General features: G+C 36.6%; 1 protein-coding gene across 1 annotated transcript in view; it reads left to right on the forward strand.

The window, feature by feature from the left end:
* Nucleotides 1-1,425: 1,425 nt before the first annotated feature.
* Nucleotides 1,426-15,378, forward strand: part of LOC104513632 (UPF0554 protein C2orf43 homolog) — a gene marked incomplete at both ends in the record, with an annotated part of 29,852 nt that continues 15,899 nt past the window's right edge. Inside the window, one exon of the mRNA XM_010157058.1 lies at nt 1,426-1,595. Within this exon, the coding sequence (XP_010155360.1) occupies nt 1,426-1,595 (170 nt within the window). The remainder of the gene's footprint in view (nt 1,596-15,378) is intronic.

The following is a 15,378-nucleotide window of genomic DNA, read 5'->3' on the forward strand; positions in this document are numbered from 1 at the left end:
ATCCATTTTTCACATAAGGAACTGATGCAGAAGAGGACATCAAAAGAAACCCAGGGGGAAGTTAAACACCTAATACTTGGTGGGCTGGTTAGGGCTGTGTGTGTGCTACCTGTGTAGCTACTCCTGAATTGTTAGAGGTGGGTGGCTTTTGCCAGGAACTTGCTGCCTGTAGGAGCGTGGCTCAATACTGAGGCAGTCCCCATCGTGTGTCTGAACTGTGCTGCAAGGAGATTTGGCTTAGTCCAGACTAAAGCTGCTTTGCAAATGAACATGTATGGAGTGTAAAAGATCAGGGGTTTAAACTGGAGTATGAAATTGAGCCCTGAGATAATAGCAGGGATTTAAGAGATTAAGTGATATCACTACCAGTAAATCTCTGTCAGATAAGCTATAGGCATGTTTTTTGTATGTCCTGCCTCTTCTTTCATTCTTTCTTCCGGTATTTCTTCTTGCAGTCTTTTCCATTGAGTAGTCCAGCTTAAATTGGAGTGATGTATCCTTAATACAACTTGTCGTTTAGTGAGTAGGGCGCTTTTCTAGCAGATGAAAGAGCTGTGAACCCCCTTAGACTGAGGAGCTTGACAACAATGTCACCCACCTCACAAGCAAGAGTTACTGATGCCCAAATTGCTGCAAATTGTTAGAGGCACCAGATGATCCTTGTCCTGTTGACTGGCCAGGAAGCAGGTAGTGAAGTCCTCATAGTAAGCAATTGCCCAAGCTTCTCTGGGAGGTCCTTGGCAAAACAGGAAGGAAATTGCACAATAACCTAGAACCATGAAGCTCTGACTTGATCTTACTTTTTGTAGCCGGATTGACAGTGGTAAGAACCTGCCTAAACAGGGGTAGTTTGTGTAAGTGCTAGTTGCTAGTGTTTCATGTTGGCACATATCCATTTCATATTTTTTGTCATTCCGTGGGAATTCTTTGTGCATCTTTATTTTATGACAAGAGATTTTGGCTCTCTGAAGGGTCTTAGTGCATAATAACATAGATGATAGTTTGTCTTGAGTGAAGGGATTTATGTTTCTGGGCAGCGTGGCTATCGTAGTTCCTGATCTCTCAATCTGAAGTTGGATTGATTAAACTGATCCAGTGCTTCGAGTTTGGTCTTGTACTGAATGAAGGGAAACAGTGCTAGATGATGTGCTATCAAGTTCCATGTGTTTCTGTAATCTTCCCTGGTTCCCCAGCTACACATAAGGCTTCACATCCTGTACATGTGGTTCATCAGTCTATATTTACCAGTGGTGGAAAATTAAAATTAAGTTTTTAATTTTGGTTGTTGGGTTTTTGGTTTTGTGTTTTGTTTTGTTTTAAATTAAAGAGTTAATTTATTTCAGAGTTATGCAAAGAAGTGGAAAAAATGAGATCATTGGAATTTCTATTATTAAAACAAAGGACTTTTTTTCTTTTATGTTTCAGACACAGATATTAAGGAGCTAGAGGATGTTTTTGGACTTAACGGACAAGTAGAGCATAAGCTGAACTTCCTCAAAAAGAATGTATCAAAAGACATAAAGCTGGTACTGATTGCTCATTCTATTGGTTGCTACATCACACTGGAGATGATGAAGCGAGCATCAGAACTTCAGGTACATGAACCTTATAGAATGGGAGTTACATTATTAGCAGAGCACATGCTTAACCTATGGGTAATGCCATGTCTTTCTGTAAGTTATATTCCACTGTATAAGCTCTAACTTACAGCTAAAGTGAAATAAAAACATTAATGACATGTTAATAATATATGATAAAGTAGTTTGGTGGAAAATAAAGTTCCTCTCTGAATTTGGACCATTAAATGACCTTGTAATACAAATGATTAATAATGGTGATAAATACATTTAGGACTTTCTTCTTGTCTTCTCATGTTTAAATAATTTATAAACAGATCGGTAGATACCTGGCAATTACATTATGTTACTACACCAAAAATTAAGACTGGTTATGATTTTAATAGCAGCTTTTTATCTCAAGGCAAGCAGATTGCTGGCTATACATGGGGAAACGTATGGAAAAGAATAGTAATATAAACTGTGATGAGTACTGCTATGAAGGATGTAGTTTTTAAAATGTAATACATATGCGTATATAATTGCTTCTGCAACTCAGGCTTGGTCTGTGTAACTCAATGAGAATGGGTGGTGTTACCACATGTTCTTGTGTATCTGAACATTTTTCTTTGTCACTGTGAAGCAATAGGAATGCTGAGGTAGGACTGTGTCCTTGCAACTCTGGAAATGGCAAACTGTTAGAGCTGGGTAGTAACTCGCTCTATTAGCAGCTGATGAATGAAGAATACTGTGTTTTTATTCTTAAACATTCACTCTTGCAAAGTCATTGCCTCTTCTTTTACATTATAAAATCCTTGTGAAAGGAAGTGCAGTGGCAGTGTAAAGTCTGTGTTTAATATATGCATAAATAGGTTCCTCCACCTCCACATTTCCACTGCACATCTTTTTTTTTCCCCTTTAATGGAAACAGCAACTAAAACCGTGAAACATGTGGTTAACCTGATACATTTCCACCGGTGTATTTTACTTTGTGATTATAAATAAGGGCATTTTTTGAGGGAACTTTTATTTCTGTTTTATCTTTTCAAGAGGGAGTGTTCTAGAAAATGTCATATGCAGTAATTTGTCCAAAAATACCAACTTTTCTTTGGTCAACATCTGTACAGTCTTTATTACACAAATGATTTTATCTGGTTTCAATTAAGCTATGAATTGTTGAGTAATTTTTTTACACCTGGCTCACTGGACGCTGGCAGCATGCTATTCATCAGTGTTTTGAAATTTAGGTATCTTTGGGACAGCCTTAGACTGCATGGTGCACTGTGTGCATTAAGTTAATATATGACAAGCTACATTTAAGATGCATTTAACAATAGAAAATATTTGTGTAAGCCAGAGTGTTGTGCAACCTTTGTCCCTTTGCCAAAAATAAGTTAACTGTTAGGTTTTATAACATATGAAGTGTGATAATAAGAAACTTGTGTTTCCATCTCTCCCTTTATTTTTACTGGAATATTTGATTCCCACAAGATTTTGAGCACATATGTGTATTTTAGTAGCTAGATCATTTGATTTTATTTTTGTGTGGTTCTTATGTGATATTCTTTTATTACATGAGTTTTGGTTTTGGTCTTAAATTCTCTGTTTTAAGAGCCTTTGATTGGTTACAGTTTATTATTCTGAGCTAGAGATTAATGTGTTGTATTTATTGTTCAAATAATTCAGTAAAGGTTTGTATTTGGAGTGTATGTTTAGCAGATTTGATTTTTGTTACCCAGTTTAAAGCCCTTTCATAATCTAACCAAGTGTAGCCTAGATTATCCCACTCTTGTTGAGCTGGCTTTAGTTAAACCCACGACACTTGTGCAATGATGAGGGAACCTGATAAACTTAAGCTAGCCTGCATGAAAATGAGAAAGTTATCTCTCTCCTTATCTCCTTGGTTTTACTTTAGCTGTAGGCTTTGAATGCTGCTAATTTCTTGGGTCCTTGTGCTCTGCAGGTTAGTGTGGTATTGTGTCTTTTCCTTAAACTTCTGTGAAATAACGCTTTCTTATTTCATTAAAAGAGAAATCAAACAGGAATTGCCCATTTACACCAGGATAAATTCAGTTTTGGACCCCATCCCTATTTTCCTATTGACTCTCAGGGAGGCTCCTGTTAATGGTTTTTTCAGGAGACCCCCGAACACAAACTTCATGTTGCCTTTAACTAAGTCTGATCAGTAGAGAAGGGCCACACACTTATATCCATACTTGTAACTCAGGGCTACTGCATGGATGTGAGTACTCAGCCAACTATGCCGTGACATTTTTGGACTAGTCTTTGAGTCTTTTTGGCCCAAAGCAGCCAGCAACTCCCAGACAACATCCTGGCATGGTTCTGGGCTTGGCAGAGGCCCAGGACCATTCCCAGTAGTTAGTTGGGACGCAGACATCCTGTTTTGAGGCAGGAGGAAGTTCAGCTGTGTGAACACAGACCATGCCATGCCATCCAACACAATGGCAGGACCAGGAATAGTTCCTAGCTGGTCTGTTTGCTGGGATACATGTAACCATGAGCACTTCTGAGTTGTCATGGTGGGAATCAAGTCTTAACATGATTCACCTCTTCATTGGAAGTGGAACATCCAGAGTTTGCCAGTCTGCTAAAAACTTTTGACACTAGGAAGGTAAAATGTTAATCAGCCTTACTCTGTAGAGATGGAAGGATGCAATAATGTACAGCTTACTTGATACTTGGTCTTAACCTCATGATCTTCTTCACTCTTCATTCAGCCAGCAGAGCTGAAAAGTGAAGCTGAGTGACCGAATTATTTTCTCAGTTACTGGAGCTTGAGCCTAACTCACACTACATCTTCATGCATTTTCTTCTGAAATACAAAACCTTACTTGGAGGATTCCTTGTGTTTTGGTGCTGACACTACTGAGTGTTTCTCAAAACATGCTGTTTGATCATTAATTTTATCAAAAGATTGGCACATTTCCTTGCTTAATGAAATTCCATCTGTTACAGCATTAGTCTTTCATTTGCAGTGATGCTTTTGAGATGCCAGCACTTTTGTGGTAATAAACTAAAACTTACTAATGAGTGAAACTATCATATGATGTAAGCATTGCTCTTCCCGTAAAACTCATTGAGGAGGAAAAGTATGAAACCTCTGAGTCTGTATCAGTTTAAGCAAATAACATTTCTGTAATACATAATTCAATACCATCATTGCTACTAGGTCTCAGTGGTGCCAAAGGATAGTGGGTATTGCTGGAACTTGGTTGATTTCATAAATAATAGCTAACAAAACATAAGTTGGAATAGTTGTGTAAAAAACAAGTTCACACCTTAGAAATACTGTCACATCATTTCCGTGCACACATTCGTGTGCATCTGCCTCACTTTTTCTTCACTGTGTTTTCTTCCAAACAGAAATCTTCTGCTCTGTACTTTTTTTTTTTTTTTGGAGAAATCTGATGAGTGTGACAAAATAATATAGTTAGCATTTAAGAATTCCACAAATTCATACCGTAGCATAACCATATTTTCCTGTTTTTTCTTTTGTCTGTATACAAATTGCATTCAGGTCTTTCACTTGAGGAACTACAACTTACTCAGGATCTGGTACTACGTGTAGCTTGGGAGGTTTCTGCAACAGGTCTTATTCTTCATAAATTGGTACTGACTTTCACCCATCAGGAGGCTGTCCACTAAACAAGCTTTCTTGAATTAAGCAAACATTTCTTCATTGCTGGCTATTCTAAATCACTTCAGGATGTAGAAGATGTTGATGCTATTTATTCCTTTTTATAAATGAATTAAACACCCCTAACAGGAAGTACAGGGCATTTTTTGTTAACCTTTTGAGTTTTTGAAATAGGCTACATATCCCTGCTGTTGGTTTTCTTTCTGTTTAGCCAGTTTCTCATGCATATAGAAATGTTCATCTCACCCATTATTAGTATTATTATTGGTCACAGGGATTGAATGACCTCAACAGGAAGCATTTTACTGGGGCTTTTTGAAGATAGTTATATCTATCTATCTCTTGTATCTAGGATATAAGATGCTCCTATGTGTGCGTGGTAGCGCTATTCCTTTCCTCTTTTTTAAATTTTTCAAACTATTTAGTTTAAAAAACAAAAGATCTTTCATCTATAAAACGTTGTTACTTCTGATGTTAGAAGAAGACAGAAATATTCTTTTTCAAATTTAACTGATAATACATTAGTCTTCTGTTGTGTCATTCCAAAGTTTCTGTTACAGCAGTGTTAGTAATGAGGTCTTTTATTACCCTTGGTGCTCCCCTAAATCACACACACCTTTGAACCAAAAGGCCATGCTCCATCTGTTGAGAACAGCTTGCTTCAAAATGATGGCCTACAGGTACACAACAGAAAGACAGATGTCATGATTCTATTAGCGTTTTTTTTTCCTATTGTCTAGAAATCTGCTTCTTCCCAATTACCTGCAGTCCTTTGCAACACACCTTAGTGGGAAAAGACTTCTCCTCACTTGGCCCTTCTGACAAAGATGTTGACTGGGGTATGAAATTTCAGAAACACTCTTTTCTTTGTCATCTTTTGGCCAGGGAGGTGTTTTTTTATGTGTGTGAGGAATTACTTATTCATATATATATATATGTATGTAGTTTGTTTTAAAAGAAGCTTTACTGAAACAGTGAAAAATGGCAATAGTTTACATTGCAATGTATCTTTGTATGCAACATCAAATACAATAAATAATTATTCACTTACAGAAGAAATGAAAGAAATCTCTCAACAATTGATGAACATCTGTCCACAAATACTGTTTTGCAGTGAGACAGAATGTGGAGTTTTGCTATTCCTGAATAAGTCATGTTAAACATTCTGATTCTAAATCAAATGTCTTTTCTGGTATAGCTTAATCTATTTTCAGAATAGCTTAAGATAATATTTTTACATGTACTCTAGCTTCATTTGGAGAAGAGTGTTCACACATGAAGTTATTCAGGAATATTTCCACGTTTAGATATTCGTTGTTCAGGCTTTTTCAAATCTATTGGTCAGCATCAGTTCTCTAAGTTATCAAAGCTTTTCCGAAGTTTACTGACAGAGATAATCCTCTTTTTGAAATACAGTTTCCTAAAGACAGAAGCTTCAAGTAGGTGGTTTGGTGGTTTTATTTAAGTTTTTGCTTCTCCCAAGAGCTGAACTGGGCAAGGAGAGAATTTTATTTTGACACTGTTGACAAATGCTTAATTGGCCATCATAGCAAAAAGATGCTACCTGCTAAATGAGTTGGTTTTCACATCTTTTTGTGTGATGAGAATAGTTACTTAAGAACTTAGGAGGAGGGAGGAAGAAGTGTGTAAGGTTTTTGGTAATGGTTTAAAATCTCACTTGGACAAATACTAGAATCTCTCACTGCTGCCTTTCTGCCTGCAATCAAGTTGGTTATTTTCTCTATGGTTAACACTTAACTGCTTTCTTTTGAAGTACTTGTAAAGTACTAACTTCAGTGAAAGTAGAATTAGGCCGTAAGAGAGAGAAACATGTCATAAATCCTCTGATAAGTGATTTATTGTGATACAGAATTCAATGCAGTGACCCTTTACATTAGTAATTTAGTTTCGGTTGTTATTGAAACCTTAATCATAAATTTGGGAAGCACTTTTAGGGAGGAGAAAAATCACCATGTTTTTAAATATAGGTATTTCTACAAGAAAACAAAATTCTTTAGTATAGAATTACTGGAAATGCACCGGGACTACGAGATGATGAGATTAAAAGAGGGCGTAGAAAAGCCGCTAAACATGTCTGGCCTTTGAGATAATATGGGAATCTTTTCAGCAATATGAATGGATGAGGGAAAGACTGAAAATCTGTTCAGTTGCTTTTTTTCTGAGATTAGAGCATATATGTGTAATTCAAGGCTGGTGGTGTCATCATTACAGAAAACATATTCTGAAAGGTCACTAATTTAGCAGGTTCTGACAACCCTTGGAAGTTGTGGTGCATTTTGGAAGTAGAAAGGAAATGAAAATATAAACACACCTGAGATAAACAGGAATGTAATTTTTTTATTCCATTTTTGAAAATGTATTTAACATAATAGCATCTAGTTCAAATGTTGATTACCTAAATTAGATGTCACAGTACTTCGAACAAAGTCAGTTTACATAGTTGTTGTCTGAATGAATTAACTTCTGATGATCTCCCTAACAATTATACAGTTTAAAATATGCTTAGTGAACAAATATGTTTTATACCACGTTCTATGCTCTCTTACAAAAGGAAGCTTATCTCAGATCTTTTGAAGAGTACAGTGTGACTGCATAGAATAGAAAAATAACGAGAAGATTTGTGAAGAGAGATAATGTCTTCTGTCACGTAGAGGATTATACTTGGTAGACCTGTGTGCCAGGGTGCCATGTAACCAACAGCACAGAAGAGGCCTGAATAAATGTCCTTGGTTTGTTGTGCGGCCTTGTTTTGATTTGTACTGGAGAAACAGAATAGAGAAACACTAGCCTTGTTTTGATTTGTACTTGCTGAGAACTATTTGCTCTTGGATCTTTAAGGATCATGATCTGGAGAAACAGAATAGAGAAACACTTTTCGTATGAATTTCATGTCACTTGCAGGCCAAAATAATAAAGTTAAAAAAAACCCAAAAACCCATAAAAATTACAATGGGTAAAAGACTTACAGTAACAGAAACCCAGTGACAACATTTGCAAAATTATTATGCAGGAAAAAAATAGATGGCTATACTTACCAGACCTCACAAGGGAATTGGTACACATTTCCAATAAATGCATATCTTGTGAAGAGAGCTACAAATATGTAGATTGTGATACAAAACTAAACTGAGTCTGATGTATTTTTCTTCTCCTTCTGTCCATCAGACACCGAAATGAGCTACATACTTAAAAAAGCAAGGAAACAGCATTGGGCTGATACATATCCACCTTCATCCCCCTTTAAGTGCTGAGGGAGCAAAAAAAGGACTCACATTTTTGCACAGATAGAATCAAGAGTCTTAAGTTCAGCAGCTTTCAGTGAGATATGTGTGTTAATGTAACTTTATGGATGTTTTAGGTTGGTCACTGAATCGGACTATTTCTGTAACATATTTTGGCAGTTCTCTCAATTCTTGATAGATAGCAAGTCTTTGTTAGCTTATACAAGGAAGCACAGGTGGTCTGAGCCAGCAAGTAGATTAAAATTTGCTTTAGTTGACAACACACACATTGCAGAGTCTGCATAATCCACCTTGCAACAGATGACAAAGGCCTAAGGAGTACGTTCTCTCAATGACACCTCAGGCAGTATCAGTAAGTCTAGTGGAATCGCCAGTAAGGTAAGCAATACAAACCTGGTGCATATGCAAACATTGTGCAGCCCTCCTCTTTGGAAAACGCAAGAAGTAATGCAGATGATTTATTAAACCTGACAAATAAAATAAATAAGATAATGTATCTTTGAAGCATCAAGAGAGTTTCCACAAAGATTTATGGAAATATTTAAGAAAAGAAAATGGAAAAAAGGAAAACAACCCTCATATGAAAACCTAAGACAAACATAAAACCTTCTGTCTTTGGGGTGGGAGCCTGCAAAAAAAAAAAAAAAAAAGCAATGGAGGTTGAGTTCATGGCAAACAAAGATTTGTTAGAGATACTGCCTTTTGACTGAGGTACGTTAAAAAGGCCACTGGCCTGAATTTAAAAGCTCAACAAAGCTTCAGAGTGCTGTCGGTGGAAGGCTAATGGTGGAGTGGGGTTGAGAGTGTCAGCTCACCCAAGAGACCACTAGCAACCATTATTTTCACTGGCTTGATGACAGGCCCTCTAATCCTAACGGTCCCAGGCATATTCTTCTCTACCTCTCCATGCCAAAAAAAAGCTTTAAAAAATGTAAACTCTAAGAAAATGCAGCAACCAACAGGCAGATGGAATTGTTTTTATAATCCCCACTGGACACCACCTTTGTGAATCTAGACAGCCGCTGTCTAGATTGCCATAATCTGCGTAGGTCTGCCTGAATTTATTCTTCTCTTCACAGAAAACCCACCTTGTAATACAGAGGGCAAAAGAATGTGAGAAATCTCAAGGATACAGAAAATTTTAAGAAAGTTAAAATGTCATGAGAAATAAACTGTTGAAGGTGATACATCTCCATATGTAAAAATGCGTGACAGTAAATTAAATTAGGAATTTTTTTTTTTTGTCTTTTGCTTTCACCAGAGAGACACATGCATCATTCATCACATGAAGAATAAAATTTTAGTCACAAAAAAATTGGCTTCAAAGCCAAAGTGTTATAAACTGTCAATTATTGTCATATGATCAAATAACTAAAACTATCAGGAACTGAAAGATTATTAACAACATGGACAGGGACACCTTCCACTAGACCAGGTTGCTCAAAGCCTCATCCAGCCTGGCCTTGAAGACATCCAGGGATGGGCCATCCACAGCTTCTCTGGGCAACCTGTTCCAGTGCCTCACCACTCTCTCCGGGAAGAACTTCTTCCTGATATCTAATCTAAATCTCGCTGCTTTCAATTCAAACCTGTTACCCCTTGTCCTGTCACTACAGGCTCTTGTAAAAAGTCCCCCTCCAGCATTCTTGTAGACATTTCCTCTAAAATGAAATTATAAAATTTATACTTTAATGTTGTCCCCCCTCAAAAGGAGAGAAGGAGAGATAAAAAAGTAAAAGCAATTTCCAGAGGCCTCTACTTTATGTATCTATCCTGTCTGTAATCAGACTTGGTTCTTGCTTGTAACCATAGAAGTAGCAAGCAAGAAACAATGAGAGGTGAAAGTCAAGTTACCAGCGTATGATGATAAAATTCTATATTTTTTTGGCAACACAAAAGTTTTAGGATCAGAAACGTAGAATTTTTGAAGTTTCATGTTGGGAAGGATTACCTGTTGAAATGTGCCCCTTTTCAAGTTCTTCTTTGTGGTCTTAAACTTGTAAACCAAAACCTAGAGTACACCAAGGAAGCATGGATTAAAGGTTTGGCTCACGGTGCTTGTCAGCCTACTTGGCCAAAGCTCATGCCTGATTATCTGGTCCAAAGAAAGCTTGTTGAAATTAACCTTGACTTGAATTGCTTTGTATTATTCTGCTCACTAGTATTTTATGCCATGTTTCTGTTACATGATGTTAGTACACCATGGCTTGGCTCATGTTAGCCATGTGGAAGCTGTACTTCATTATACTGTCAGCACCTGAAAGGAGCTAGCTGACTTGTAGATTTGCCTAGCTGAGTTCAATATCTGACCGAAAAGTGTCAGTATAGAAATGAAAAAGCTTAAAGCTTGCAATGTGACAGTGTTAAGAATAGGAAAAAAAGAATATGCATTAAGCAAAACTCATTTTTAATTCCACTCTTTTTGTATCTACCAAATATAGACTCAAGACTGTACACTGTCACTTTGTCTTATCATTTGATTCCTGAATGTCTTTTCTGAAAATAGAAATAGAGATTTTGGAGGGATCAGTAAGCAATAAAGCTCTGTTTTGCCTTCTAGAGAAGACTTTTGAAATATATATATAAAATTCATTCTTACTACTGCCTTATGCGTATTTTGAAAACAAATAATGTGTTTCTGAACAGTGCTGCCATGTGTATACATAGTATACCTTGTGTGATTTTGGAAGTGGATTAAGCAGGTAGATATCACCTGCTCAGTCCTAGAACTTTATGGGAAATACTAGATTATGTATAGTTCAGTACTTTTCTGAGTCAGGAAATCTTGCAGTCCAGAAATGTTGACCAGAGGAGACCGGTAAATAGAAGAGTGATAATTAAAAGTACAAGTGTGGATTTAATGAAAATTGATGTGGGGTGCAATTAAAAGACAGACGACAAAATCAGTAGCAGTATGTCCATCAACGTAATTACCTAGCATATGAATACAAGTTCCTGGTTTTAACGTTGACCACATTTTTAAGAGTGAGGATTGAGAGCCAATAATACCATTGCCTTATGATTGGCTTGTTTAGATCATAAGCCTGTGATAAGCAGGCCTGAGGAAAAAGGGAAAAATGTATTCCCAAGACTTTCTGATGAAAATCATTTTGTTCCTAATGTTCACTGAAACTTCAACTTCTGTCACATTCTTTGACGTATTTGGTTTACTCAATTGAATATAGAAACAATATGAAAATCAAGATTTTGGTCTGTGATGATTGAAAGTAGGGAAACATAAGAACAGTAATTTTGATTTCAAGAGACTTGGATTTTTTTAATAATGTTGTGTTTATTTCACTACTAATGTAACATCTGATTTCAGATGTATGTTGTCAGAATTCAAACAAACCTATAAAAATTATTTTTTCTAGGAAGTTAAAACATATTAAAATAGCCAAATGTACAAACAGAAAACGAAGAAAAATAAACTGAAAAACGGAATCTGTGATCATTCATTAAGAATCCAAAGTAAAACATGAGAATGAAGAGGAAACGAAGGACTAAAAATAAAAAGATGGCTGGAATGGTAAATGGCAGAATAACAGGATTTATTAAGTACTGTGGATTTTTACAGTTTTCTTCATAAAATCTTGTTATTTTGAATTTCCAAAAATTTGGATTCACATTGTAATAACGAAGTGAAATGATTCCACAAAAATGAGGGAACCATCAACATAAACAAGAAGTGAATTTCAAAAACAATTAAGATTTATAGCACATGTTTTCAAAAGAGCTCAACACCCTTTTGAAAGCCAGATTTCCCAAAGAACTTTTTATGCTGGATGGTGAGATCTTCTGAAATTCTGGCTGCAGATGTGTATGCATAGTACTTGAAAATCAGAGTCCCGCTCCTTAGAGAGCTGAACCAAACAATCAAAATTCAGTATCAAGGTATGTCACACATCTTAAAATTGTTTTGGTTTGGGTTGGATTTTTTCTACTGCAATTAATATGATTTTACAGAAGACAATAAAGCTAGAAATCAGTAGTTTTCACGCTAACTTAAAATTGAGTAGACAAAAGGGGAAAGCAGTCAATTGTGGCATTAAAGAACTGTGCATGAAAAGAGCATGTGAAGGGACATTGGGGAGTTCTTGAACACAAGATTTTTTCAAACATGTAGTTAAACTTTGAGCTTGGCTATAACTCTAGTAAGCTAGAAGCTCTCTATTAAAATGTAATTTGCTGGCAATTCTGAGCCCTCAACAAAGAAGTTGAACTGCTCCATCAGCTCTTGCCTCTCACTGTATAGGATAGTTACTCCAGCAGCGAGGAAGGGCTTGGCTCTTCTGTGTAGAAGAGGTTACTTAGAATGGACAGTGTTGTAATTAAAAATTCCTACTCTTCCATATTGTTAATTTGTTCATTCCCCATGGTTTACAGTGAAGTCTAGGGATGCTTACTTTAGAGGCCAGAGTGGAAAAATGTATTCCTTGGCATTAGCTGCTCTACCTGAGAATGGTGCATTCTGTTTGGGGGAGTGAAGGCATCAGAAAAAGACGTAAACTTTATACAAGACAGTTGCAAGATCTCTGAGCTTAGATTGCACACTCACTGCGTTGCGGGCGTTTCTAATGCACTGTTGAATTAAGTTCAGATGAATACTGCAGAGTTTTTTCTCTGTCTTTTTAGGTTTTCTTTGATTAGTGATTATTTTAGGGGAATATTTGCTAATGACATAATGGATCTTTTCAGATACCTGAGGATGCATTGAGTGACTGTAAACTTATGTTTAGAGAACTAAATCAAGCCCTAGATTTCCTCTCAAGAATCGCCCTCTGTGCACTTATGGCTGAAGTTATCTTCAAAATTAAACGTTATAGAAGTCCACTTCCTTTTCCATTTATTTCAACATATAAATATTTGAAATGCTTGATCTTTGTTGTTTGGATACAAGTCTACTTAACTGTGACATTTTGAAAAAAAAATCATTTATGTGGAAGTCCAGGAACCACAAATGTATTTAATAAACTTGTTACCTTTGGAGTCCCGTAAGAAAGTTCAATTAATGTTAATGAAAATATGCTTCTAATAGCTTTGTTACATTTCTAGTCACTGGAAAATTGTAAGAACATTCTGCTCCATTTCAAATTCAAAATGAACCATAATTCTGTAAAAGGAGTAGAATTCACCGAGTCCTAATGGTTCTTGAAACATTTAATTTCTGCTTCTCTATTTTAAAACAGCAGTATGACTACTGTAAATGTATTTTACTGAAAAGAAAGGTACCAGACCCAGATCTCAATAAATACAATTTGAACTGTGACCTTTAGTGGCAGCTGGTAGAGTTCAGATTTTTTTATCTGCCACTGGCAGTTGAAGGTCTCCAAATTCTTGTTCTCAGTGGCACTAAACTCTTCCTACCCAATGACCGGTTTTATTTGCATGATAAATTATATATGATAATTCTGCTCTTTTAGCAGATTCCTGCCTATATTCCATTTGTCATAATAATTAAGGCTAGGAGCAGTCTATAGTATTGCAAACGAAGGAATTTTGTATTTTTCCTTTATTATTTAAAATGCTGTCAGTTCTGGGAAAGTCAGTACAAGGATGGAAAAACAAGATGACTGAGAGAATTCCTCACTCCCTCCTCTTCTCTCTTTCTCTTCTTTTGATACCCTGACAAGACTTTGGGATATAAGGTCCATCCTGAGCCTCAAATATTCCTTGTTTCTTTTCTTCCTTTTGCAAAAATACCAAGTTCAGCTTTGTATTGTATTTCCGACAGACTATGTCATTACATTACCTACCTCAAATGGGTGAAATGGTAAGGGACTGAACTTCTTCCAACATCAAATGTCAGCTCAGCTTTCCTTGTCTGTCTAGTAACTCTTCTAGCCAAGGAGGGCTATGGGCTTGGGTTGACTGGATGCCTGCTTGAGAGCTGACTTCGGTGAGTGGTGAAATATACCCCTTCCAAATGTCTGAAGTGGAATACTTAAAAATAGACGTTCAGGGATCTTGAGGCACTGATGGAAAATCATGGCCTTCCCTTTTCATCAGCAAAATGAGACTGTAAGGCTGGTTTTTCATTCGTCTTGTTCAGCCACTTTTCCTTAAACTGATTGGATTGTCATTGAGACTTACTGGTAGATATGGCTGTACATTGATGACTGTGAAAGCAGTTGGTTCAAGACAACAGAAAAACTGATTCTTAATACTTTCTTTTGGTTGAGCCATCTCTCCACTTGAAAGGCATATTACTGGTTCATCGTAAGTGCGAAGTGTCCCAGATCATAACTACAAGAATCACATTTACCAGTCCGTGTACCACAAAGGTACCTGCAGATGTAATGCGCTGATCTCCTGGGAGTGCTACACTAGAAAAAAAAAAAAAAATCCCACCCTGTACTTCCAAAATGAAAATGGAAAGAATTTCTCCTGGAAAGTGGCAGCTGCGTTCTGACATTCATGTAATGGGAGCAACTGAAAGCTTTATGGTGTGTAACTGTGACACTGCATTCCAACATAAGCTTCTCCCTGCCCTTCCTCCAACCAATAAACTGTTCTTCCTCTCTTTTCACTCACCCTTCCTAATCTTCTTCTGTTTATATGCTTTAATCATAATAGCAACAAATCCATCCCTGACAGTATTATCACACCGTTGCAAATTTTGGCTGTCTCCTTTGGCACTTCCCTTGTAGATGGAATGATATTGCCCACTTTGATGGGGCTTAATTCTCTATGTAAAATACTGCTCTGTCAATGAATATTTTCTCTGTTAAACTATTTTCAGTCCAACAATAAGATACAGATTTTTGGGAGAACAGTTTTCTCATTATTACCTTAATCCATAAAAAGGCTTTTTTTTCTTTCCCAATATTTTGGGCAAGTCTTCAGTTACCCAAATATTTGTAGTCCAGAGTAATTTGCATTTCAGTCCTGTGAGACTTGT

The sequence above is a fragment of the Eurypyga helias genome, unplaced genomic scaffold, assembly GCF_000690775.1.
Source record: "Eurypyga helias isolate BGI_N326 unplaced genomic scaffold, ASM69077v1 scaffold14008, whole genome shotgun sequence".
Lineage (NCBI taxonomy): Eukaryota > Metazoa > Chordata > Aves > Eurypygiformes > Eurypygidae > Eurypyga > Eurypyga helias.